This window comes from Fusarium fujikuroi, chromosome FFUJ_chr09 (genome assembly GCF_900079805.1).
Source record: "Fusarium fujikuroi IMI 58289 draft genome, chromosome FFUJ_chr09".
Lineage (NCBI taxonomy): Eukaryota > Fungi > Ascomycota > Sordariomycetes > Hypocreales > Nectriaceae > Fusarium > Fusarium fujikuroi.
The window spans coordinates 2,841,261-2,862,895 of NC_036630.1; the positions used below are offsets into that span (position 1 = coordinate 2,841,261).

Here is a 21,635-nt window from a genome sequence, read left to right on the forward strand (position 1 = left end):
TCTCCGTCAAAATGCCAAGTTCCACTGTGAGTTGCAGCTTATCTGACGTGTTGAATCCAGCTAACACTTCATGTCGCCAGCAACCCAATCAGACGCATGATGATGCAACCCTTGATGTAGTTGTTGTCGGCGCTGGCCTTGCGGGTCTTGCTGCAGCCATCTCCATTTCTCTTTCAGGCCACAACGTCACTGTTTTAGAGTCGGCAAAAGAACTGCTCGAGGTATACAACTCCGCTATGCCACATACCTACAGAACTCATAACTGATTCACTATTCAGGTTGGTGCTGGTCTACAAGTCACCCCTAACTGTACACGCATCCTCCAAAAATGGGATCTCCCCGACAGACTCTGGAAATCTGCCGCCGAACCCACGTCCCTCGTCGTCCATAGATACTCCGGCCGAACGCTCGCTATAGAACCCGATTTTCACAAGCATATCCGCAAGAAGTACGGGGCCCCCTTTATCGATCTCCACCGCGTAGACCTCCAGCTTGCGCTCTACGACAAGGCGAAAGAATTAGGCGTCCAGTTCAAGCTCGGAGATAGGGTAAAGGACATTGACTTTAGTATTCCTGAAGTCAGCACTGAGGCTGGGGCTAAGTACACCGGTGACTTGATCGTTGCAGCGGACGGACTCTGGTCTAAGTGCCGGTCCAAGTTCCTTGGCAGTGAAGATAAGCCCATGCCCACTGGAGACCTAGCATACCGTGTTGTTCTTGACGCGAAGGACATTGATGATCCTGAGCTGCGCGAGTGGGTTGAGCGCCCAACGGTCCACTTCTGGATCGGTCCAGGTGCTCATGCTGTTGGGTATTCCATGCGTGGGGGACAGATGTATAACGTTGTTCTTCTTGTTCCCGATGATCTTCCATCGGACGTCAGTCGACAGGCTGGATCAGTGGAGGAGATGCGAGAGTTGTTTAATGACTGGGATCCGATTCTGGCAAGGTTCCTGAGTCAGGTCGACAAGGTTGACAAGTGGAAGCTGATGCACAGTAAGTTACACACCCATGTCACTATCCTCGGAGCTGACAGATTTTGTAGGAGAAGAGCTTGATTCATGGATTAATGACGACTCAAACTTCGTCTTCGTGTAAGTGATTCTTCAATGTCATCATACAAGGCATTCTGCTAACACCTTGCTTCCAGTGGTGATGCCTGCCATCCGATGCTCCCATACCTAGCCCAAGGTGCCAACTCCGCCGTGGAGGACGGTGCAGTTCTGGGTCTGCTTCTCGGCCACGTAAAGTCCAAGCAGCAATTACCAAAGGCCTTGTCTATGTATGAGAGGTTACGCAAGTCTCGTGGAGAAGCCATTGTGCGGGAAACCTTCAAACAGGTATAGATTCACCATCCTCGGGATAGTTCACAGTATAAACTAACGTGTCGTAGCGAGAATCATTCCATATGCCTGACGGACCCGCTCAAGAGGCGCGTGATGAGACTTTCTTATCTCAACTTGGTGCTGAGGAACTCAAAGGCCCGTTCCCAAGCAGGTGGACTTGCCCGCAGGTTCAGCCTTGGCTGTACGGGTATGATGCATTTGAGGTTGTTGAAGATGCAGTGAAGCGTGAGCCTTTCACGGAATAGCTTGCCAAGGCTATGTAGATTATTCAGAGTGCCTTATCATATTAGCAATCGTTCTGCTTCCCAAGAGGAGGACTTTTAAGTTACAAATACAAAACGATGAATTCAGGTATAAGCTTCGGAGGGAGAAACTAATATGAACACATAAATCACGAAAGCCGCTTCATGACAGACAGCATACCTAGTTGACTAAAAGTTGGCTAGATGGATCTCATTGAAATACGAGAAGCTTCGATTATCAAACAGCACCCTAGCCTTTGGCAGGGCACTATTACGAAACAGTAAAATTATCATGATCTACTTAATTAACGACTCGAGAAAGTCAAAGCCCTGTCTCTGAAGATTCCAAGTAACAGATCCCACTTCCATCTTGGCCGCAAAAGTATGCTCCTCCCTAGGAACCTCCACCATCCCGCACTCAACACCATTCCGCTTTAGCACATCAAGCAACTTTCTACTCAGATGAATCGGGACTTTTGTATCTGCATCGCCATGCACGATGAAAGTCGGAGGAAACGAGGAGTCGACGTTCAATGCAGGGTCGACTTTGCTCCAGTCTTTCGAAGGAAAGATGGCATCGAGGACGGTGCCGTTGGCTAGTTGTGTCAGGGCATATGCTTGGCGGGGATCGCTGAAATCTGGAGGTCCTGTTGCCTGGCCTTCGAGGGAGACGCCTCCAGTGATGGGGACCGGGTCCTCGTCAAATACTTTGTTGAGGAACGAGTCTGTGAGTCCAGGTGGTAGCTTCATGCCCTCAAGCCTTGTCGTCCAGAAGTCGTCCGCAAAGTTGCTAGGTCCATACATGTCGTAGATTCCTGCGACCGGACGAGGAACATCAAAGCCCTATCTCAGCGTAAGCCTCATATGCCACAGCTCTCTATCAGCTCAACTTACCAAGCAGAGTGACAAATGCCCACCAGATGAGGTGCCGAATGCAAAGACATGGTCGAGATCTGGTACGAGTGCTGAGCTCGCTTTGCCCAGAGCTGTTTCGAGACCTCCATCATACACCCAAGCCAGTAAATCTCGACAGTCTTGCATCGGGCCCTCCAAAAGATTCACTTGGGGACAAAGCCGATGATTTAGAGCTAGCACTATCCATCCTCGCCTAAGACAGTCTGATACCTGGTCTTTGTTGACCATCTTGGAGGACCCGAGCATAAAAGCCCCTCCATGGATGTTAATTACTTCATGATTATCAGTATGTATCTAGAGGCAGTCAAATGCTTTGACTTACAGACTGGACATTTTGTAGTTTTATTAGTGACGGAAGGCAGGTAAACATCCACATCAATCTCTTGTTCACCCAGCTGCTTGTAAACAGCTCGAAACGAAGTCGGTAGGCTCATATTCTGTCTGAGGCCAAAGAAGCTGTAGCTCAATAAAGCGTAAGTGAAGATCTGGCATCCATCAAAGTAATCTGTCAAAAGACCCTGCCTGTCCCAGTTCCGATACAGTTCTGCAAACTAAGGTTCCGGTCATGCCGTGGACCCCGTGTCGGAATCGCGGCTTTTCCGCACTTCAAGCCAAGCTTCGTCACCGGCCAAAGTTAGTTTGAGGGGTAGCCATGGAAAATCCGGGGCGGATGCGGGGTTCTCCAGCGCCTCCGAACCGTGATGTGGAGATCGGAAAGTGGGAGGTCGAAGGAGTAGAAGAGTAGAGGGTCCTGCTAATGATCCAGCACGCTCACACATGCGTACTAATTCATCAATACTTGGCAGTTTTCTCCGAGTACTCACCATCACAACCAAAAATTACACTATCCCTAATTCACCATGAGCGTCCCCCTACATACTTCTCCTCCCAATGAGAGGACAAGCTACATGATCGACCAGCTAGAAGGAGAGCGCGTTAGCATTCCTGGAAGCAAGGGTGTTTTCAGAATCCTCGCTTCGTCCAAGCAGACCAATGGTGGCATGGCCGTGTTTACTAGCGGTGCTGTCTTAGCAGATGCCCCTGGCTTTCACTGGCATGAGGAAGCTCATGATGTCTTTCTTGTCACCAAGGGATTCTTGAAGCTGTGGAGTGGTGATAAGTGTCGAATCATGGGTCCTGGTGACTTTGCTTATATCCCTCCTGTAAGCCAAAATCCTGTCTAACAATTTGATCTGCCGACTAACACGAGGATAGCACGTTATCCACAACCCTCTCCTACTCGGACCTCACACTGAGACCGTGGGTCTGGTAGCACCGGGTGACTGGGTTGACTTCTTCAGATATGTCGGCGAGACATATAATGGCATTCTTGTGCCGGAGACTGATGACCGCGACATCAAGTCGATGCTCATGCAGAAGATGATGGCGGCCAAGGACCGTTTCGACGTTCACTTCAAGCGTGACTACCAGCCGCCCGAGGTTGGCGAGTGGCTTGACTCTGAGAACCAACTCGCTGGCCCTGGGGAAGCTTATTTCTTGCGCGCCAATACCGGACCGCGATGGCTTCTGGGAGGTGTTATGTCAAGACCTTTCATTCTTGCATCCCAATCCGGTGGCAAGTTCTCAATGTCGAGTATTGAGTCATCGAATGTCTACAAAAAGTCGCCTTTGAGCAAGTGGCTTACATTTACTTCTATCGATCATTGCCTCATCGTTCAAGAAGGTCTGCTCAGAGTGAAGATCAAGTCTGGGGATAGTAGTTCTTGGAGTGAAGTCAGAGAGGGTCAGACGGTGGTCATTGCTGCAGGAGAGACTTTCACTCTGGACTTTGGCAGTAAATATGTCCGTGTCTGGACTTTTGCCAATGGAAGAGGAATTGAAGAGCTGGTTCAGAATGCTGGATCGCCGGCTACGGGATTCGTACTACCTGATGAGGTTGGAGACTGGGAGGAGTCCAAACTACTGGACGTATGTAAAGAACTTGGGGTGGAGGTTGCAGACCTATAGATATTATCATAGCGAATACATTGCATTGCATATTCTATTGACTCTTGTCAATTTAAGATTTGCATGATTTGCGTTCCGATTCTTGTATGAGGAGCAACAGTATTACTCTCATCCCGACTCGGCCACGGGGGTGCTAAAAATATTGCATGTGCATAATAGCATTATGACTGCCTACAGTAACTCAAGGGTTGAAACATTGGCGGGTTTATAAAAGTTTCAACATAAGATAGCGAAGGATTGGTTTAATCGACGTAAATCTATTCGCTTATATCTGGTCTAAATAACAACAGTGACACGTTGATCTCCAACCTCCACGCCATACTCGCCCTTATCCTCTACCCAAGCATGTGAATCCTCACTCCAATGGCTGTTGAAAGTGTCGACCTCAATCTGCATAGACACTTCTTTAGTCTCACCTGGCGAGAGTTGAACCTTGGTGAATCCCTTCAGCTCCCGAGTTGGCCTCCAATGAGCTCCGTTCTTAGGGGCGCTAATGTAGACTTGCACCACTTCTTTGCCAGAAAGGCTGCCAGTATTCGATACATTTACGCTGACTGTGAGAGTTGAAGGGGTTGAAGAGGCGTCCAATTTGGCTTGGAGACTGTCATACGAGAATGAAGTGTAAGACAGCCCATGGCCAAAGGGAAACTGAACCCGGTTCTCCGATACCCGGGCTCGGTATCCGATCTCCAAGCCCTCAGCGTACTTGATGGTAAAGTCACCTGCCTCATACTTCTGAGCAGGGAAGTTCCCAAAACTGGGCCAGTCTTCCAGAGTCTTGAACCAAGTCGCCGTCAACCTCCCACTGGGGTTCACCTTTCCAGTCAAGATATCAACCATAGCCTGCGGTCCCTCTTGACCAGGGAAATGCATGTTCACGATAGCATCGACATCATCAACGAAGCTACTGATATAAATGGGGTTACCGCAGTGAAGAAGAACAGCCGTTTTCTTGGAAGCAGCGGCGACAGCCCTGATCATGGCGACTTGGTTGGCAGGAAGGGTAATCTCTTCAAGATCAAAACCCTCAGACTCGTACTGTTCACTGCGACCGGCGTGGATGATTGTGATATCAGATGACTTTGCAACTTCGACTGCGTCGGATATAGCTTGCTCTTCGGAGTATTCCTCTTCGAAGGCCATGGTGAGACCATATGGGGTAGGTTCGCCAACAACAGGCTCTCTCGATTGCATGGTGACAGAGATGTGGTATGACTTTCCTGCTTCCATCTGCAGCTCGACTCGCGACTCAAGCTTGATCAAGTTGAAGAGGAACTGCTCGGTTGTGATATCCGGCGCATCGCCCTTGAACACAGAGACGCCGTCAACCTCAAGATTGAACGACCCTGAGTGACGAAGCGCGAGGGTGTGTGTTCCAGTAGTCGTAGGAACCAGGTTAGTAGTCATCTTCACACGAGAGCCAGGTGTCTTCAGCCCCGGCTTTCCCTGGGCCATCAGATTGATAGCAGCATCTTGCAAAGTCTCGGTGAGAACGGGCTCATCTTCACCAGCGTTGTAATAAGCCACCTCAACGCCCTTCTTGCCCTTGTCCGTCGTGGCGATATCAACAGGTACGGTCGGAATAATACGGCGCATGCGAACACCACTTGAATATGAGACTATATTCTCATCCGGTAGTGCTTCCCGTAAAAGGTCGAGCGGAACTTGGCGATACTGAGGGTTGCATGATGCACTGCCACCACCGGTGAAAACAGCCTTTTTAGCATACTCACCAACAACTCCGATCCTCAGACCACTGGATGCTGGCAGTGGAAGTGTCTGTTTCTCATTCTTCAGAAGAACGATACCTTCTTGAGCGAGTTGACGAGCGATGTCATTGGTCTCCTTGATGATTTCTGATTTCTCCGGTCCCTCACTCTGCGCTGCTTGCGTGCGGTTTCGTAGGTCGAGAAGCCGTGTCACGCTAGCGTTGATCACCTCTTCGCTGATTTCACCAGAACCTACAGCCTTGATGAGTCTCTCGCCTCTAAAGACAGGAACGGGCATCTCAACGTCGACGCCAGCCTTCATGGAAGCTACGGTGGAGCGAGTGCCGAACCAGTCTGACATGACGATGCCTTTGTAGCCCCATTCCTTTCGAAGAATGTCCTCAATAAGAGTTTTGCTGTCGCAGCAAAACGATCCATCGACCTTGTTGTATCTTCCCGAGATATTAGTAAAGATCAGAACAAGATGTGGGATACTCACGCTGTCATGATTCCAGTAGGATTTGACTTCTTCAAGAGAAATGACCAAGCAGCGAGATAAATCTCTCTCAATGCTCTTCCATTTGGCGACTCATCGACATTGTAATACCGCCTTTGAGTCTCAGAATCATTGCATACGAAATGCTTCGCACAAGCTCCATAGCCTTTACTCTGAATACCATTCACAATAGCCGCAGCCATGTATCCCGAGAGTAGTGGATCCTCACTGAAGCACTCAAAGTTGCGTCCGGCGCGAGGATCTCTCTGGATATTGATAGTCGGCCCAAGGATCATTTGCGCATGTTTGATCTTTGCCTGGCGAGTGAGCTCAGCGCCCATCTTCTCCAAGAGCTCGGTGTTCCATGTTGAGGCTATGCAGGCTGTGTTGGGGAAGCATGCTGTTGTGAGTGTACTGTTGAATTCACTGGGCCGTATTCCGTTGATTGAATCAGCCGTCTAGCAAGTGTGTTAGTATCCGTCACGGGAGAGTGAAGTCTGTGACACACCTTGAATGGCGCAATGACCTTCTCAGGGATGCCTGCGATTGAGACAAAGTCATCTGGCGTACCGGACAGTAGCCTGACCTTTTCTTGTAGAGATAAAGTCTTGAGCGTAGCGTGAATATCCATTTTCACAAGACCAACGTGATCTGTGTCTACTGTGTGTGCCCTTGCACAATCTGGTGCTGGAAATATGTATATAAGGTAGCCCATCGCAGGTAGACTAGCACCCATACCGCTCTAAGAAGCCGAGTCTAGGCGTGTCCCACAGCAGCGTTGTGGCTCCCCGGGTTTTCCGGACTGCCGCATCCACAACATTATCATCAATTAAGTGGATTCGGATATCAAGAGCTTGTTGTCCTCACCACGTAATTCGTGCGCTTGCCGAGGCGCATTGGCGGATACTCATGGCTTCATGAGAATTGCTTATGAATGATGATTGTCGAAATTATGCAGTTGAATGTGTACCGAGGTCTGGAGACAGTGAACGCCGAGTCGGCCAAGATGCTACAGTGGTTGGCGAATTAGGTGGGATCAGCATGAAAAGCCGGTAGAAACATGTATCATTTCTATTACACTACTATAAACCGCAATTCGACAGCTTTACAGATATCTCTGTTCCAGAACCCTGAATAACGCCGTCATTCTCCAAAATCCAGCCCTTCGGAGCCTTGACTACGGCAGTACTACCACGAGGTACCAATAGCTTAATGCTACCTTGTCCCTGCTTCTCGTCTATATTTACTACCACTAAAAAAGACCCCTGAGGAGTTTCGAGTGAGTATGCCACCTCTTCCAAATCTGCAAGCACAGGCTCGACGCCAATCCTCTTCCAGCCCGCCTCAAGAGGATAAACTCCAGCAAGATATCTTGGTAGCAAAAAGACCGGCCATGAGGACCATCCATGAGCCAGCGATACGTCATGATTGAAAGGCGAACCGTCTGTTCTCATGGCTTCCCAGTGAGCGCCAGAGTAGTTCGGATTACCCTGGTCCGCCATGACGCCCCATACCTGAGATAACAACTCTCTTGCCTTGGTGCCCTCGTTCTTGACGAAGAGAGCTTCGAGTGCAAAGCCAGATGCGTAGGGACTGGCAAGTCCAAACTTGTCCCATTTCCCGAGACCTCGGAATGTAGCGGGCAAAGATCTACTGGCAGGGAATATGCCCTCTACCAACTCTGGATGGTCTGGTGATACACCTAGAGTCGCGGCGTATGCGTTGACATCTTGGAAGACGCCATTGTTATCTAGAGATAGAGCAGGCCGCATGGTACCTCGCTCATCATTCCAAAGCATACGGATCAAGGCCTCCTTCAAATTGGCTGCTTGAGAGGAATATTGGAACGTAGCCTCACTGCCCCTAGACATTGATGCTATGGCGTTAAGGGCATCCAAATATGCAAGGTTCAGACCGGCTGAAACACCGAAAACAGGCCCGCCCATAGGAAACCATGTCACTGTTCACTATCAGTACATAACAAAGTTAATAGTTGAAATAACATACTCGAGAGATACGGCGATGCTTGTACCAATCCATCAGAGTTCAAGAAACCCTTTGTAAACTCCATCTGTCGTTCAAGCTGGTGGTATGACTTCTCCACGAGGGACCAATCGCCTGAGTGCAGCCAATAGTCCTTGATTGAGACGACCAGGAGCAGTGCATATGTCATACTGTAGTGGCCGTAGTGCGGGGGGTCGTCTGCGCCATCGTGCTCTGGAGCCTGGATGGGACACAGGTTACCAAGATACCCTTCCTTATTCTGATGACTGAGCAGAAGCTGAATGGTGCCTTTCCAGGCCTCAAAGTCAGCAGTGGAGTATGCGATTGACCGGCCGGTGACGAAGGCATCACCACCAAAGGAAGCTCTGTCTCGCTTGGCGCCGTCAATGATACATGCGAGCTTGTTTGTTCCGACCTGAAAGTCGTCGAACGTACGGCTAGCATCAGGCTGCAACATCGAGTTGTCATAGAGAATCTGTCCATCGTTATCTGCGACTGATAGATCTCGGTAGAGTGCAATCCAGCCAGGTGGTCCACCAAACGCCACAGAACCGGTGTTGACAAGCCCGTTTCCAAGCATCGCCTTCACGTAGATATCCCTGATAGTAGCAATTTTATGTCCTTCAATAGTGACTGCAACGCGATCTTCCACTGCAAGCGTCTCGATGTTCAACCAGCCAGAAAGGTCGATGCTCTCAGGAAGCTGCCATGACCCTCTTTCAATTGAAGGCAGGATAGATGATTTGTTCGACAAACCCTCGACAGCAGTCAACGTTCTGCTCCTTCTATCCAAGCAGAATATCAGACCGTTCGTGATCATACGAACAGCCCAACTCGCACCATGTTCCTCAACCTTTGCCTGGAACGTGACTTTATAGTCCCTCCATCTCGTTCCCTGTCGACAAGGAGCCCAGTGGCTTCCGTAAACACGAGTACCCTCAGCAGTAACATCCCAGACCGGAACCGTCTCTTCACGGGCAACGGTGCATAGGTCAACAGTCCGAACACCGTCATTCCAAATACGATTGATGGTCTCATCGGAGCAGTGGAAGTTGGCTTTTACTGGAGCATCTGGACGCACGGCTTGGAAGCCGACCTTGGAGAACGCGATGCTCGTGTTTGGGTCGAGTAAGGTTATCCTTTGGTACCTTTGGGAGGCTTGATTGAATCGAGGCTTCACACTTTGAGTATCGTTAGTGACTGTGGCATGGTGCCGGCAGACTCGGTAGCTGTCCATCGCGTTGGAGAATAAGAAGAATGGGCCATCGCCTGTAATAATCAGCATTGGCACACCAGTGAACACTTAGCGGAAGTAACTGTACCATTCTCGCTGCCCATTCCCTCTATGGTCTCACTGTAAGTGACCTGGAACGCGACTTGTTTCTGTCTTTCGGGCGCTGATGCAGACTCAATAGTAAAGATGGGAAAGCCGCCCTCACAACGGCCATAGTCAAGGATGACTTCAGCCTTGTCCTCAGAGTCATCATTGCTCAAGGAAAAGGACGATATCTCGTTCTGGCTTGTCACGTTTCCTGAAGTCCGCAAGATTCGCTTGGGCGTGACGAACTTGGGTGCATTGCGGGTCTCCCGTGAATTCTCCATGTTGACTTGCCGGACTCTGATGGCGCTGCAGGATTACCCAGAGCACACAATTACTTGTTAGAGGTCACCTTAGGCTTAATACAAGCACAAAAAAGAAAAGTCTGCGTGATTTATTCGGTTTGTGATACCACGAGCGTGACAAATTACCCCGACGACCGAGTGAGATCGGGGAATCCTAGTGTCCCCGGAAAACCCGACCCCATCCCCAGATTACCCCACAAGACAAGAGTCCAGACCTCTGGGGTACCACCAAAGCAAATCTCCATCTCCAACCAGTCTGCATCTCCAGTCAGTCATATTAAAGGGGCGCTTCAGTCCAGGGTTTTTCGTATTCCCATCTCAACATCCACAAACTCTACAGTGGACTATTCAACATCACCACTTCCTTTCTTTTCTTTTCCTACCAAGATGACTACTCAGGACTTTGACCATGACGCGAGGCTTGAGAAGGCTGAGGTTGCACATGCTGAGGATGCTGTTGCTGTGAGGGATCATGAGATGACGACTTGGGAATGTGCGAAGAAGAACCCAAAGGCGATCCTTTGGGCTGTCTATGCAAACCGTGAGTTTACATCAACTTTTGAGAATCTTAATGAATGACTACTGACCACTGAAACAGTGGGAGCTACTCTCGTTGGTTACGAGAACCTCGCTCTAGCCGTCTGTCTCGCCCTCCCAGCTTTCCAGTAAGTCCAATCCCAAACATCTCCACCCATCATACTAACAAAAGCACAGGATGAAGTTCGCCAGCCTCGTCGACGGCAACCTCATCATCCCAGCATACTGGCAATCCCTCTGGAACGCAACCTACAACATCATGCAGCTCTTTGGTTCCCTCGCCGCTGGCTTCGTCCAAGACAAACTCGGTCGACGCGCTGTTTTCCTCGCAGGCGTTATAATCGTGTCTTGCGGTATCGCTTTGGCGTATCTGGCTGAGACACCGGCTCAGTTCATGGGGGCCAAGATCATCTCTGGTTTTGCTGTTGGTGCGTTCCAGTCGACGACGCAGACCTATGTTTCTGAGATTACGCCGCTGCCTTTGCGTGGTATTGCTTTGTCTCTCAACATTCTCATGATGGTATGTCCTGCTAAATGCCTGGGTGACTTGGCTAACCTGTGTGTAGAACGTCGGCTTCTTGATTGCCATCTCCACAACCTACGCCCGCGTCACAATCATGAACGAATCCGCCTTCCGAGTCGTCTTCGCCGCTGCATGGGTCTTCCCCGGCATCCTCGCCCTCGGTCTCCCATTCCTCCCCGAGTCTCCATACTATCTCATCGCCAAGAACAAGCGCGATCTTGCTCTGAAGCACCTCGCCAAACTCTCCTCCAAAGATGAAGATCTTGATGCCCGTATCCGTCACATGGAAGAGACCGTCGAGGCCGAGAAGCTCCTCTCCTGCGAGAAGGCTTCGTTCTTGGAGTGCTTCAAGGGTAGCAATTGGCGCCGTACAAGGATCATTCTGATTTGCATGTACATGCCCCAGATTGTCGGTTCAAGCTTGTCTTCCAACGCTCCGTACTTTCTCAGCCAGACTGGTTTGAGCAGTGGTTTGATCATCAAGATTATGCAGATCGGTCTTGGTGTTTCCATCCTGTCCTCACTGGTCAACATTTACATGATGACCCTCTTCCGCCATCGACCATTGATGTTTGTTGGCATGACCATCTGCGGTCTCATCTATCTGATCATGGGTGTTGCAGCTGCTTCTCCCCAGTCCGAGAAGACCAACTTGGCTATCGGTATCTCTATGCAATTCCTTGCTCTTGCTTACGGCCCAGCTATTGGGTCAAGTCTCGCCGTGGCTGGTGAAGTGTCTGCTTCCAGATTGCGAGCCAAGTCTCAAGGTATTGCCTTCGGGTTCCAGGCCATCACCAGCACTGTTTGGGTTACAGTGCTTCCGTACATGTTCAACAAGGATGAAGGCAATATGGGTGGTCATATCGGTTGGGTCTTCCTCGGTATGACGCTATTGATGATGGTAGCTGTCTTCTTTGATGTTCCGGGCACCAAGGGCAGGACCTTCCATGAACTTGATATCATGTTTGAGAAGAGGATTCCTGCTCGCCGTTTCGAGCATTATAAGAGCGACTGATAGGACAGGCGGGATAGGATACCTTTGGCAGACTTTTCTTTTCTACGTGCGACGTGGCTAGGCTTCTTTAAGATTCTTTACTTGCTATAAACACGTTTGATTTTACCATTCGCATTAGTCCACCTGCACATGTGTTGTCGTGATATTTTGGGGCCTATCATGTCAATTTTTGCTTGACTCGAGATCCTTCCCCCGCTGTCTTAGCTCGCGTCTGATCTCATGGATTGATCCTATAGCGCTTAAATTGTGCTTAACCTACATAAAAAACAGATTATAATTCTGTGGTTGCATTGCATGTAATCATTGCGATACAATTCGTCCCTTTGCTACAGGGAGGCTGCTTCGTCTAACGCCATGAGCAAGTTTGCGCACATTTCGACCCTCTTATCATTGACACCAGTAGTCTCTCGGGCCTTGGCAATGAACATGGCTTGACTAGAGGAGTCGATTTGCGCATGAGCCCTTCTATTCTCAGTATGATTGAATAGCTCATTGCTTTGCAAATGGTACTAGTTAATTGGTGGCATACCACCTCGCTTAGGTATCATCGTGCAACTCCAGTTTAGCCCTACAAATACCCTCACTTCCCGTGCCCTTCTCATGTTCAAGTTGCGCAGCAGTTTTGAACCTAGTGACAGCTAGCATGATGAGACTCCTTCTTTCGCTTCTGCTGTCACTAATGGCCAGCAGCGCCAATGCCTACAAAACAGGTCTTATGGGCTACGGCCAATCATGGTACGATCCCCCGTGTGCCTACGCCTGTCGCGCCGTGATCAGCAGTGCACCTCTTGACTGCCCATCAATGGGCCACCACACAGGTACGAGCGAACACTCACACGGGGGTTCACCACTAGCACCCTGCATCGCAACCAACAGCGACTTTCTACGTACTCTGGCATACTGTCTGAGCACTCGATGCGGAGATGTTTCGGCCTCAAAACTTGAGGCATATTGGGCTGGCCAAGCAACTGGGGACAAGACTGTTTCTGCGGAATGGACGTATGGTGCTGCGCTTGCGAATGTGACTGCGCCGCCGAAGAGGACTTATGTCGCGGGCGATACGCTGAACTACACGGCGCTTATCGCAGATGCTGATTATCAGTATCAGTATGACTTTAATGTCTTCTTTGATTGGGAGGAGACTGTTCAATCCACATATGTGTAAGTCTGATCATTGAATGCCGTGTCCACGGCGTCAACTAACGCCTTCTACGTGTAGAATAGTTTCGATCTCAATTGGTGTAGCAACGCCTGTCTTCTTCTCAGCTCTAGGCTATCTCCCCTTCATGACCCGAGCCATAGATACGATCAGACCATATCTCGTCTACCCGTCAGCCTTTCGAGGCTACAACATACGTCCTCTTCCCTACCCATTTGATAACGCGCCAACGATCGGCCAAGGGCTTTGGATCGCCATGTTTATCATCCTCAATATCGTCCTCGGTGCGGTCTCGTACAAGAACTTCCCTTATCCCCATCCCTGGGGTTTCACCAAGTCAGCCGAGATACTAGCATACGTCGGCTACCGAACCGGCCATATCTCGTTTGCCCTGCTGCCGCTGACTGTCCTGTTCTCTTCGCGCAACAACATTCTCCTGTGGGTCACCGACTGGCCTTTCTCGACATTTCTGGTGCTTCACCGCTGGGTAGCTCGTCTTTGCGCCCTTCATGCGATCGTTCACTCCATCACCCTCCTCGCCGCTTACATCAGCCTTGGAACGTACTACACGGACGTACACAGGCCTTATTGGATCTGGGGTATTGTTGGAACACTATGCCTAGTACTTCTTTTAGCCCAGAGCATTCTTTGGTTACGCCGTGCTTCATACGAAGTCTTCCTCATCCTACATATTATCCTCGCTGTTTTTGTTATCGTTGGTTGCTGGTACCATGTCTACTTCTGGAAGCCATTCTCTGGAGTTTATGAGCTGTGGATATATATGGTATGCGCCGTGTGGTTCTTTGATCGTCTCTTTCGCATCTTACGAGTCGCCAAGAACGGCGTCTGCCAGGCCAGTGTCGTCGAGCTATCTGATGAAATCGTCCGCCTGGATATCTCTGGTGTCAGATGGTTATCCACCCCAGGTCACCATGCCTACATATACTTCCCTACACTGCAACCCTTTCTCCCGTGGCAGAATCATCCTTTCTCAATCACCAACACTGCCTTGCTACAGGGGACATCTGCAGTAGGATCGTCACATTCAGGTGACGTCGAGATGAGCCAAAAGATCCCTCAAGTTGCCATAGCACAAAGCTTTACAGGCACTGATAGCATCTCCCTCTACATCAAGAAGCACAATGGCACAACGAGTCTACTACATGATCGCACTAACCTTCCTGTGCTGCTTGAGGGGCCTTACCGCGGTAATCTCAGTCGTGATGTGCTGAAGTGTGACAGAGTACTCCTTATTGGTTGTGGCATCGGTATAACCGGTCTTCTCTCCTGGACCCGAGCACATATCAACGTGAAGCTGGCATGGAGTCTAAAAGAGTCGTCAAAGCCACTTTTACAAGATCTCGAGCCAGCGCTAAGCGAGGTGGCAGATAAGGTCGTGTTTGTTGCTGAACGGTTAGATGTTAAAGCACTTCTACACCAGGAGGTTGAGGCAGGTTGGAAGAGAATTGGGGTTGTTGTTTGTGGTCCAGCTGGCCTTTGTGATGATACCCGTGCAGCTGTGGTGCGACTTGGAAAGACTGCCGGGGCTGTATTTGAGTTGGAAGTTGATGCTTTCAGCTGGTGAACCCAACAAGCTATAGTTCATCGACGGCGTGTCTTCAGGTCTAGAAAGGTCTGATGGTGCCTATTCCATTGACTACATAATTCCCGGCCATTTCGAGCGTCCCTCATCAGTATCACTATTCTCCATCGCTTTTGCTTTCCGTGAAACTCTCCTCCGTGTAAGTTGTGACTGCGGTCTCAGATCAGCTTCAGAATCCAAAGCTGGTCAGTGCGGAGATCGTTAAGGGATCCGTGCGATCCAACAATACGAGTACTTGAAAGGCGTTATTATCAGTTGTGCTTTCTAATATTCACAGAGAAAGGACTACTCACCCGTACTGGGCGCTGCCGCCTTGAAGGGTAACCCAAGTTCCATTCGGGATGTTCTCAATCCTTCACTTTCAGTTAGTATGTTGAGACTTCCATGTTACGTTGACTTACTTGACAATAGTCCCATGAGCGGGAAAGTATCCAACAGGACGAATACACCAGAGCTGATGCCCTCCGAAACCGCCATACTGCCAGCCAACGATCTCGGTACCATCAGATGTGCCTCCGTTGTACAGATCCATAGCTCCTATACAAGGTTCGTTATCGTAGCCATCACATCGGTTAATAGAGATACTTACGTCCAGAAGCCCTGACATTCTGAAGTCTGAACTGGGGCTGATCGTCAGGACCGTGCTGGTACTTGACACACTTCCACTGCTGGTTCTCATTCAGATGGGCTTGCCATCCGATGCAGGGAGTGCCGTCAGGAGGGTTGGTGAAGCTTAGGTTTAGGTTAAAGGGACGAAGCAGAGTGTCAAGAGGGGCGTACCATCTTTGAGATCGATGGCGGTGCCGGTTGCGAAGTTGACGAAGGCTACGGTCTTGCCTTCTAGGTCGTGGGCGTTGATCATCGACATTTTGATGATTCTTTTGATGGTTTATGTAAGTATTCTATTGTTGATATGATGAGAAGTGATTGTTCGTCAGTAGATAGAGAAAAATAGATGAGCTTTATACATCTTCCATCCATTGAGTCGTATGCATATATCTTCGGAGTCCAGCTGAATGGCGTTGATCATTCCCCTTGCAGACATTTCAGCTAACCACTTGCAATATTGGTGGAAACTCGGTGAAGGTCAACCGCTGGAGCTTATTGAATAAGAGACTTGAACTCCTGGTTACAACAAAAGTGAGGCCTTCCAATATCTGCAACATGGGGAGGATAGTCGAAAGGCCCAGGTTCCGCTCATCTGCAATTGGTCATCTAACTTCCCTCAGCTGGCACCAGTCCAGCCCTATTACTAAAACACACGCATGGTTGTATTCACGATCGGACTCTGCAGGAATCTCACTGCATGACGGCACGCCTCAGCTAGCCACAGTTGCCTGGACCCCGCTCAGCATCACTCACTGTTCAAATAGCCACGGTAAATCATACTATACATAGAATCGCTGGCAGCTACAATAGTTTTTCTTGGCCTATCGCTGTCAAAGTCAGGTCACATTGCCCATATCAGCTCGACCAGGTGAGCGCCATGTTTAGATTTCCTGTCCTCATGATTTACCGGTAAGTCCACTCCATGCCTGAGACATTGCCGTTCCTGACAACTACCCCTCCCAAAGAAACTCCTGCTTAATCCCCGGTATCAACGGCCTCAGCGCCATACCATAATCCCCTCCATTAGGCGTCCTCATGAGCGTATGGATATGGAACTTAGCAGGCTCCTCATTATTCAAAAACACACCCGAATGGTGATCAAACTCAAATATCACAACCGGGCTCTGGATCCGATAATAGAACGGATCACCATCGCCGTATCCTCCGATCCAGCACCAGTAAGTCTCATGGAACCACTTCTTCAACAGGTCCAGGCGCAGCTTTCTCGCCTTTTCCGGCAAATAAAGAAAGAACTCATTTGCGATGCCGAGGATGTATTCCTGCTGCTCGGTTGACATATCGGACACAAGAATTCCTTCGTAGGGAACGATTCTGTTATCGCGATATGCACCACATAGATGGCGTTGATCATCATGATTCCACCGTCCGTGAGGCATGGCGGGGTCTTTCATAAGCTTATACACTTGTGATGTTTTTTGCTGCTCTGGTGAAAGGCTCTGCATCAGACGCAACCCGAGGGTTTCTTCCTTGTCCAAGATCCTTGTACCCTTGTAAGGTCCTTCATCAATGAGATTAGGCTCCGCGCCAGTAAACCACGGCGACACCACAATCTGAGTCTTGTAAAGGAAGATATTCAGACACAGATGATGGCCGTAGAATGAGTAGCCCCAAGGCCGAGTTGTCGAAGGTTCACCAAAAAGAACAAGGTTATAGGAGAATTCGTTCATGATGGCGGGTGTCTCGACCAGTTCGCCCAGGAAGTGATTAACTCGCATGGCCCCAATGGCTTTTTGGTAGCCTTCTGGCGAGAGCGTGAGTTCCAGAACTTTGAGCGCCTTAGATCTCAACTCGTTTGAGAGTTCATCAAGGCGGATGCCTTTATCGCTGAGGAGAAACTCTGGGTTTGACCATGAGCGCCATTCAGGACTATCGATGTGGTAGCATGTCTTGAGCGCCTGGTGCTGACTCAGACTGGCGCAGAGGTTACTCGCGGCCTCAACGATAGTGTCGATGGGTATACCATCATCTTGCAGCTCAAAGAGACCGTCCCTTACAATACCTACGCTGCATTAGTCGATATCCATGAGAACCTATCAGTCGAGAGAATACGGTACCATCATTTGTGATGCCCTTGTAGGGTTCCTGAAACAAGTTACGCCAGTGCAAGTACAGTCCATGAAGCCAAGGCGGTTGGCCCTCCTTCTTAAAAACATCGGCGTATTCATAAGAATCCTGCTTCTTCATATTCTGGAAGCGTGGCTGATTTAGGTCGGGAAGATACTGGCGAAAGGCCCCATCAGAGCCTGATTGAGAAGCCATGATTGCGACTGGTGATAGCGGGTCTGAGTGTGTACAAAGCTGGAGTATGAATGTCTTGGTCAATTTGTAACGACGCGATCCCCTCGAAATACAACGGATGTATCGTACGTTTCTGGCTTGTAATTCCGTGTTTCTTACGACGACTGGTACTTGTTGATTGGCTTGCGGGTTTTCCGTTGCATCACCAAATGCGGGGTTGGAGTGGTGAGCGGGATTTCCGGGGGCTCCGATACAGGAGGTCGGCAGATAATAGCGGAGTTATTGAGCATCTTGATTCACCAGGTTGTCAACAGTACAAAGTGATACTAAAGAAGGATACACCGAGTCAAGAACCAACAGATAGGGAATTATTCACCATGGCTTCTTCTGCATTCAGGCGTAGGTGCATCCCCACTGAATGCTTCAGGGCCGTTCTGTGCTAACAATGAGACAGGCCTTGTGCGCTTCGTTCCCAAATCTGCGCCCTCAAGTATCTTGATCGGAGAGCCAGTACAAGCTTCTCTTGATGTCGGTTTGGCATCTCGTGAAGGCAAAGACATTTCCGTCAATGTCTTCTCAGGACGTTCTGTCTTGTCGCCTGGTTCGCGTACTGACCGAACGGAGTCCGTTGAACGACTGTTGTCACCTTTGGCGCAGGAAGAAGTTGGCACTATCCGATGCATCGGATTGAACGTACGTACTTTCATTTGGGGAATTAAATGAGACTCGAACTGATTGTCTGCAGTACGTTCAACATGCGAAGGAGGTCAAAATGGATATCCCGACAATCCCCACGCTGTTCCTGTACGTTTGCTCCTATCCTCCGCGACCTTCGTACTAACTTATCTTTCAGTAAGCCCAATACAGCACTTGGTGATCCATGGCCAGCTCCTACTCTCCTCCCCAAAATCACTCAAAACGATGGAAGTGGGGACTACGAGTCTGAGTTGGCCGTCGTTATTGGAAAAGCAGCCAAGAACGTTTCTGAAGAGAACGCCATGGATTATGTGCTCGGATTCACAGCCGCCAATGATGTCTCGAGCCGTGTGTCACAACTGAATCAGTCGCAGTGGTGTTTCTCCAAGGGCTTTGATGGAGCTTGCCCTATCGGTAATGCCTGATGCTTAAACGTGGCGATAAAAAGCTAATCGGTGATAGGTCCAACTCTGGTGTCGACCTCAGAGATTCCAGATCCTTCCAAGCTTCATCTTCGAGGTCTGAAGAATGGCAAGGTCATGCAAGATTGCTCATTGGAGTGCGCATCACCCGCTTTCCTCTGTTTCAAGAGTTAATTAGCTAACATCACCAGCGATCTCATCTTCAGCGTTCCGAAGCTAGTCAGCTTCCTATCGCAAGGAACGACCCTCCCCGCCGGCACCGTCATTATTACTGGTACACCAGCTGGCGTAGGCATGGGCAGAAACCCCAAGGAGACCCTTTCACATGGCGATGAGTTCAGGGTCGAGATTCTGCCACATATCGGGACGTTGGTTAATACCTTTGAGAACGAGTAATCAGACACTTCGTGATAGACACTTATCAAGATAAAGATCTTAATTATTATATACAATTGGCAAAAAAAGATGAGTGGTGTAGTAGGCTCTTTTCGTGTTATGGTATCATAGTATTTTGGTCTCTCTCTGCCTCTCTCGCTCTCTCGCTCGATTTTATTTTTTATTATACATTTGATAGTGTTATCTCTGTACTTTCTGCGGCGGTGTTTCGTTGAATGGCGGGAAAGATATTACAGTTATCCTGTTCTTTCCGCGGTGGTTGTTTGTCTTGGAAGGCGGGAATTGTATCGATGGATTCTAGATATTTAGGTTCCGAATCTCGGATGTCGTTGTCGCCCACTACACCACTCGTGTTTTGGTTGTGCTGGTAATACAGAGTTTTTAGTATATAAGAGATGGATAGCTGAGCTTCGGGCTGAGTGTTAGTCATAAATGGTTGGGAAAGTTTGTCTGGAGTGGTCAGCCATTCCGGAGCACGCACCCAACATACTTTGGAAACAGGCATTAGCCTACGGAGCGGCTATGTTGCGAGGGTCAAAAATAGCACACAACTTACACAAAGAGCCCAGTACACAAGAAACGTCAGAGTATCCATCGCCATTCCTCGAAGCATCTCTGCACTATCGCCTGAGCCTTTCATCTTGGCGACATGGCTATACAGCATATCCCCCTGCATGAGACTGCTGTGCATCAAAGCCTTGTCGTTCCCTTGACAATAACCAGTCGGCAGTAAATAATAGACATTACGAGGCAAAGCGATACATATTATATTACATGAAACAGGCAAAAATTGAGAGTGGTGTAGTAGGTGTGTAGGGGAATTTCTTCCCAGGTAGTGTCTCGATTGCCGTTATCTCTACTCTTTTGGTTGAGGGCTGACTGCTGTTTCTCACTGCTCTTTTAGGGAACTGCTGTTTGCCTCTGCTCTCTCAGGGGAGGTTTGGGGGAAGTTGCTGTTATCACTGCTCTTTCAGAGGATGACGGGGGTGTTGACTGCTGTTTGTCACTGCTCTTTTGGGGAACTGCTGTTGTTCTGCTCTTTTTTTTTGATCGGGGGAGGGAGTTGAAGGGGTCGACTTGTTGTTTTTGAGTTCAGATCTGACGATCTGGAGGAGGGCTGTACCTACTACACCACTCTTGTTTTGGCTGTGCTAGTAATACATAACTTTTGGAATATAAGGGTTCACATTGAGCGGCCCAGAGTTGTTCATTAGGGGAGGGAGAAGTCTGGAGGGACATATCTGAGTTTGAGATGAAAGTTTACAGACTCTTTGATGCACGGTGATGAGAGAGGGAACATACAGGTAGCCACATTCACGCTGATATGCAGCTCAAGTGCACAATATGGTGGACCCAACACATCCATTTCGCCAAAGCTGTCTGGTGTTCAGTATATTTGATGATATTTTCTTGACCTTCCTCTCTTGAATGATCTAGCTATCCAGCAGAGGAGGAACCTTCTCAACGAGGTACTCAACAATAGCATCCGGTCCCCTCTCAACCTGCAGTCCAGTTGGAATAGCATGAAGCTTAATATCAGGCACAATAGACTTCGCCAACGAGTGGATCTTCTCCGCCTCCTCGGGAGACCACATAGAAGCCGAGAACTGAGAAACAAAGTTAGAGATGTCGCATAAGCTTTTAGAGTTATCATTCACGCACCAACACATTCGGCTTGTGCTCTGTTACTTTCGGAACAACCTCATCGATGCCTAAAATAATTAATCACGCGTCTGTGTCACTTCGTTGATAAACTTACTCGAACAGTTATCCACGTGGATAATCTCATAGTCATCTTGCAGCTCGGTGATCAAGCGTCCGATGAGGCGCTTTGCGCGCTCTGGCGCCGTGTTGACGGTGACGAGTCGGAATGGACCTTTTCTTATAGACATTGTGACGATACTATGCTTGGGAACTTATTTGGTCAAGTGTTGTATGAGTAGAGGTTAATTATACGTCGTCAACGGCAACTCGGATATAGTTGGCTTGCTACCCCGCGGATCTTCCGAAAGCATGTGGGGACGGCAAATTCATGTGGCCGGTCACGGAGGATGACATTCTGTATGAGTTCCGAACTTCTACCCCTGCCCCATCTCGATCAGCTTCGACGAGA

General features: G+C 49.2%; 11 protein-coding genes; 5 read left to right on the forward strand and 6 right to left on the reverse strand.

Moving 5' to 3' along the window:
• Positions 1 to 11: 11 nt before the first annotated feature.
• On the forward strand, positions 12 to 1,591 carry FFUJ_09227 (related to salicylate hydroxylase; the record flags this gene model as incomplete). XM_023568895.1 has 6 exons in its annotated part: positions 12 to 26; positions 81 to 221; positions 279 to 996; positions 1,046 to 1,094; positions 1,151 to 1,340; positions 1,394 to 1,591. 6 exons carry the CDS (start codon positions 12 to 14, stop codon positions 1,589 to 1,591), a joined length of 1,311 nt encoding a protein of 436 aa, XP_023436213.1.
• A 294-nt stretch (positions 1,592 to 1,885) lies between these two features.
• FFUJ_09226 (uncharacterized protein) lies at positions 1,886 to 2,937 on the reverse strand (the record flags this gene model as incomplete). XM_023568896.1 has 3 exons in its annotated part: positions 1,886 to 2,431; positions 2,483 to 2,775; positions 2,826 to 2,937. 3 exons carry the CDS (start codon positions 2,935 to 2,937, stop codon positions 1,886 to 1,888), a joined length of 951 nt encoding a protein of 316 aa, XP_023436017.1.
• Positions 2,938 to 3,363: 426 nt separating this feature from the next.
• Positions 3,364 to 4,471, forward strand: FFUJ_09225 (probable dioxygenase; the record flags this gene model as incomplete). XM_023568898.1 has 2 exons in its annotated part: positions 3,364 to 3,666; positions 3,719 to 4,471. The coding sequence occupies 2 exons, from the start codon at positions 3,364 to 3,366 to the stop codon at positions 4,469 to 4,471; spliced, it is 1,056 nt and encodes a 351-aa protein (XP_023436018.1).
• Positions 4,472 to 4,747: 276 nt separating this feature from the next.
• FFUJ_09224 (related to beta-glucosidase) lies at positions 4,748 to 7,307 on the reverse strand (the record flags this gene model as incomplete). XM_023568899.1 has 3 exons in its annotated part: positions 4,748 to 6,632; positions 6,707 to 7,134; positions 7,185 to 7,307. The coding sequence occupies 3 exons, from the start codon at positions 7,305 to 7,307 to the stop codon at positions 4,748 to 4,750; spliced, it is 2,436 nt and encodes an 811-aa protein (XP_023436019.1).
• Positions 7,308 to 7,758: 451 nt separating this feature from the next.
• On the reverse strand, positions 7,759 to 10,282 carry FFUJ_09223 (related to alpha-L-rhamnosidase A; the record flags this gene model as incomplete). XM_023568900.1 has 3 exons in its annotated part: positions 7,759 to 8,636; positions 8,684 to 9,949; positions 10,003 to 10,282. The coding sequence occupies 3 exons, from the start codon at positions 10,280 to 10,282 to the stop codon at positions 7,759 to 7,761; spliced, it is 2,424 nt and encodes an 807-aa protein (XP_023436020.1).
• A 408-nt stretch (positions 10,283 to 10,690) lies between these two features.
• On the forward strand, positions 10,691 to 12,378 carry FFUJ_09222 (related to maltose permease; the record flags this gene model as incomplete). XM_023568901.1 has 4 exons in its annotated part: positions 10,691 to 10,844; positions 10,902 to 10,968; positions 11,018 to 11,360; positions 11,407 to 12,378. 4 exons carry the CDS (start codon positions 10,691 to 10,693, stop codon positions 12,376 to 12,378), a joined length of 1,536 nt encoding a protein of 511 aa, XP_023436021.1.
• Positions 12,379 to 13,057: 679 nt separating this feature from the next.
• On the forward strand, positions 13,058 to 15,122 carry FFUJ_09221 (related to ferric reductase Fre2p; the record flags this gene model as incomplete). XM_023568902.1 has 2 exons in its annotated part: positions 13,058 to 13,539; positions 13,598 to 15,122. 2 exons carry the CDS (start codon positions 13,058 to 13,060, stop codon positions 15,120 to 15,122), a joined length of 2,007 nt encoding a protein of 668 aa, XP_023436022.1.
• A 176-nt stretch (positions 15,123 to 15,298) lies between these two features.
• FFUJ_09220 (uncharacterized protein) lies at positions 15,299 to 16,008 on the reverse strand (the record flags this gene model as incomplete). XM_023568903.1 has 5 exons in its annotated part: positions 15,299 to 15,374; positions 15,434 to 15,493; positions 15,542 to 15,677; positions 15,730 to 15,828; positions 15,921 to 16,008. 5 exons carry the CDS (start codon positions 16,006 to 16,008, stop codon positions 15,299 to 15,301), a joined length of 459 nt encoding a protein of 152 aa, XP_023436023.1.
• A 691-nt stretch (positions 16,009 to 16,699) lies between these two features.
• On the reverse strand, positions 16,700 to 18,029 carry FFUJ_09219 (uncharacterized protein; the record flags this gene model as incomplete). XM_023568904.1 has 2 exons in its annotated part: positions 16,700 to 17,769; positions 17,825 to 18,029. The coding sequence occupies 2 exons, from the start codon at positions 18,027 to 18,029 to the stop codon at positions 16,700 to 16,702; spliced, it is 1,275 nt and encodes a 424-aa protein (XP_023436024.1).
• Positions 18,030 to 18,385: 356 nt separating this feature from the next.
• FFUJ_09218 (related to bifunctional 4-hydroxyphenylacetate degradation enzyme) lies at positions 18,386 to 19,522 on the forward strand (the record flags this gene model as incomplete). XM_023568905.1 has 6 exons in its annotated part: positions 18,386 to 18,407; positions 18,463 to 18,701; positions 18,754 to 18,812; positions 18,862 to 19,118; positions 19,167 to 19,263; positions 19,318 to 19,522. 6 exons carry the CDS (start codon positions 18,386 to 18,388, stop codon positions 19,520 to 19,522), a joined length of 879 nt encoding a protein of 292 aa, XP_023436025.1.
• Positions 19,523 to 20,955: 1,433 nt separating this feature from the next.
• FFUJ_09217 (uncharacterized protein) lies at positions 20,956 to 21,414 on the reverse strand (the record flags this gene model as incomplete). XM_023568906.1 has 3 exons in its annotated part: positions 20,956 to 21,129; positions 21,185 to 21,234; positions 21,282 to 21,414. 3 exons carry the CDS (start codon positions 21,412 to 21,414, stop codon positions 20,956 to 20,958), a joined length of 357 nt encoding a protein of 118 aa, XP_023436026.1.
• Between the last annotated feature and the right edge of the window lie 221 nt (positions 21,415 to 21,635).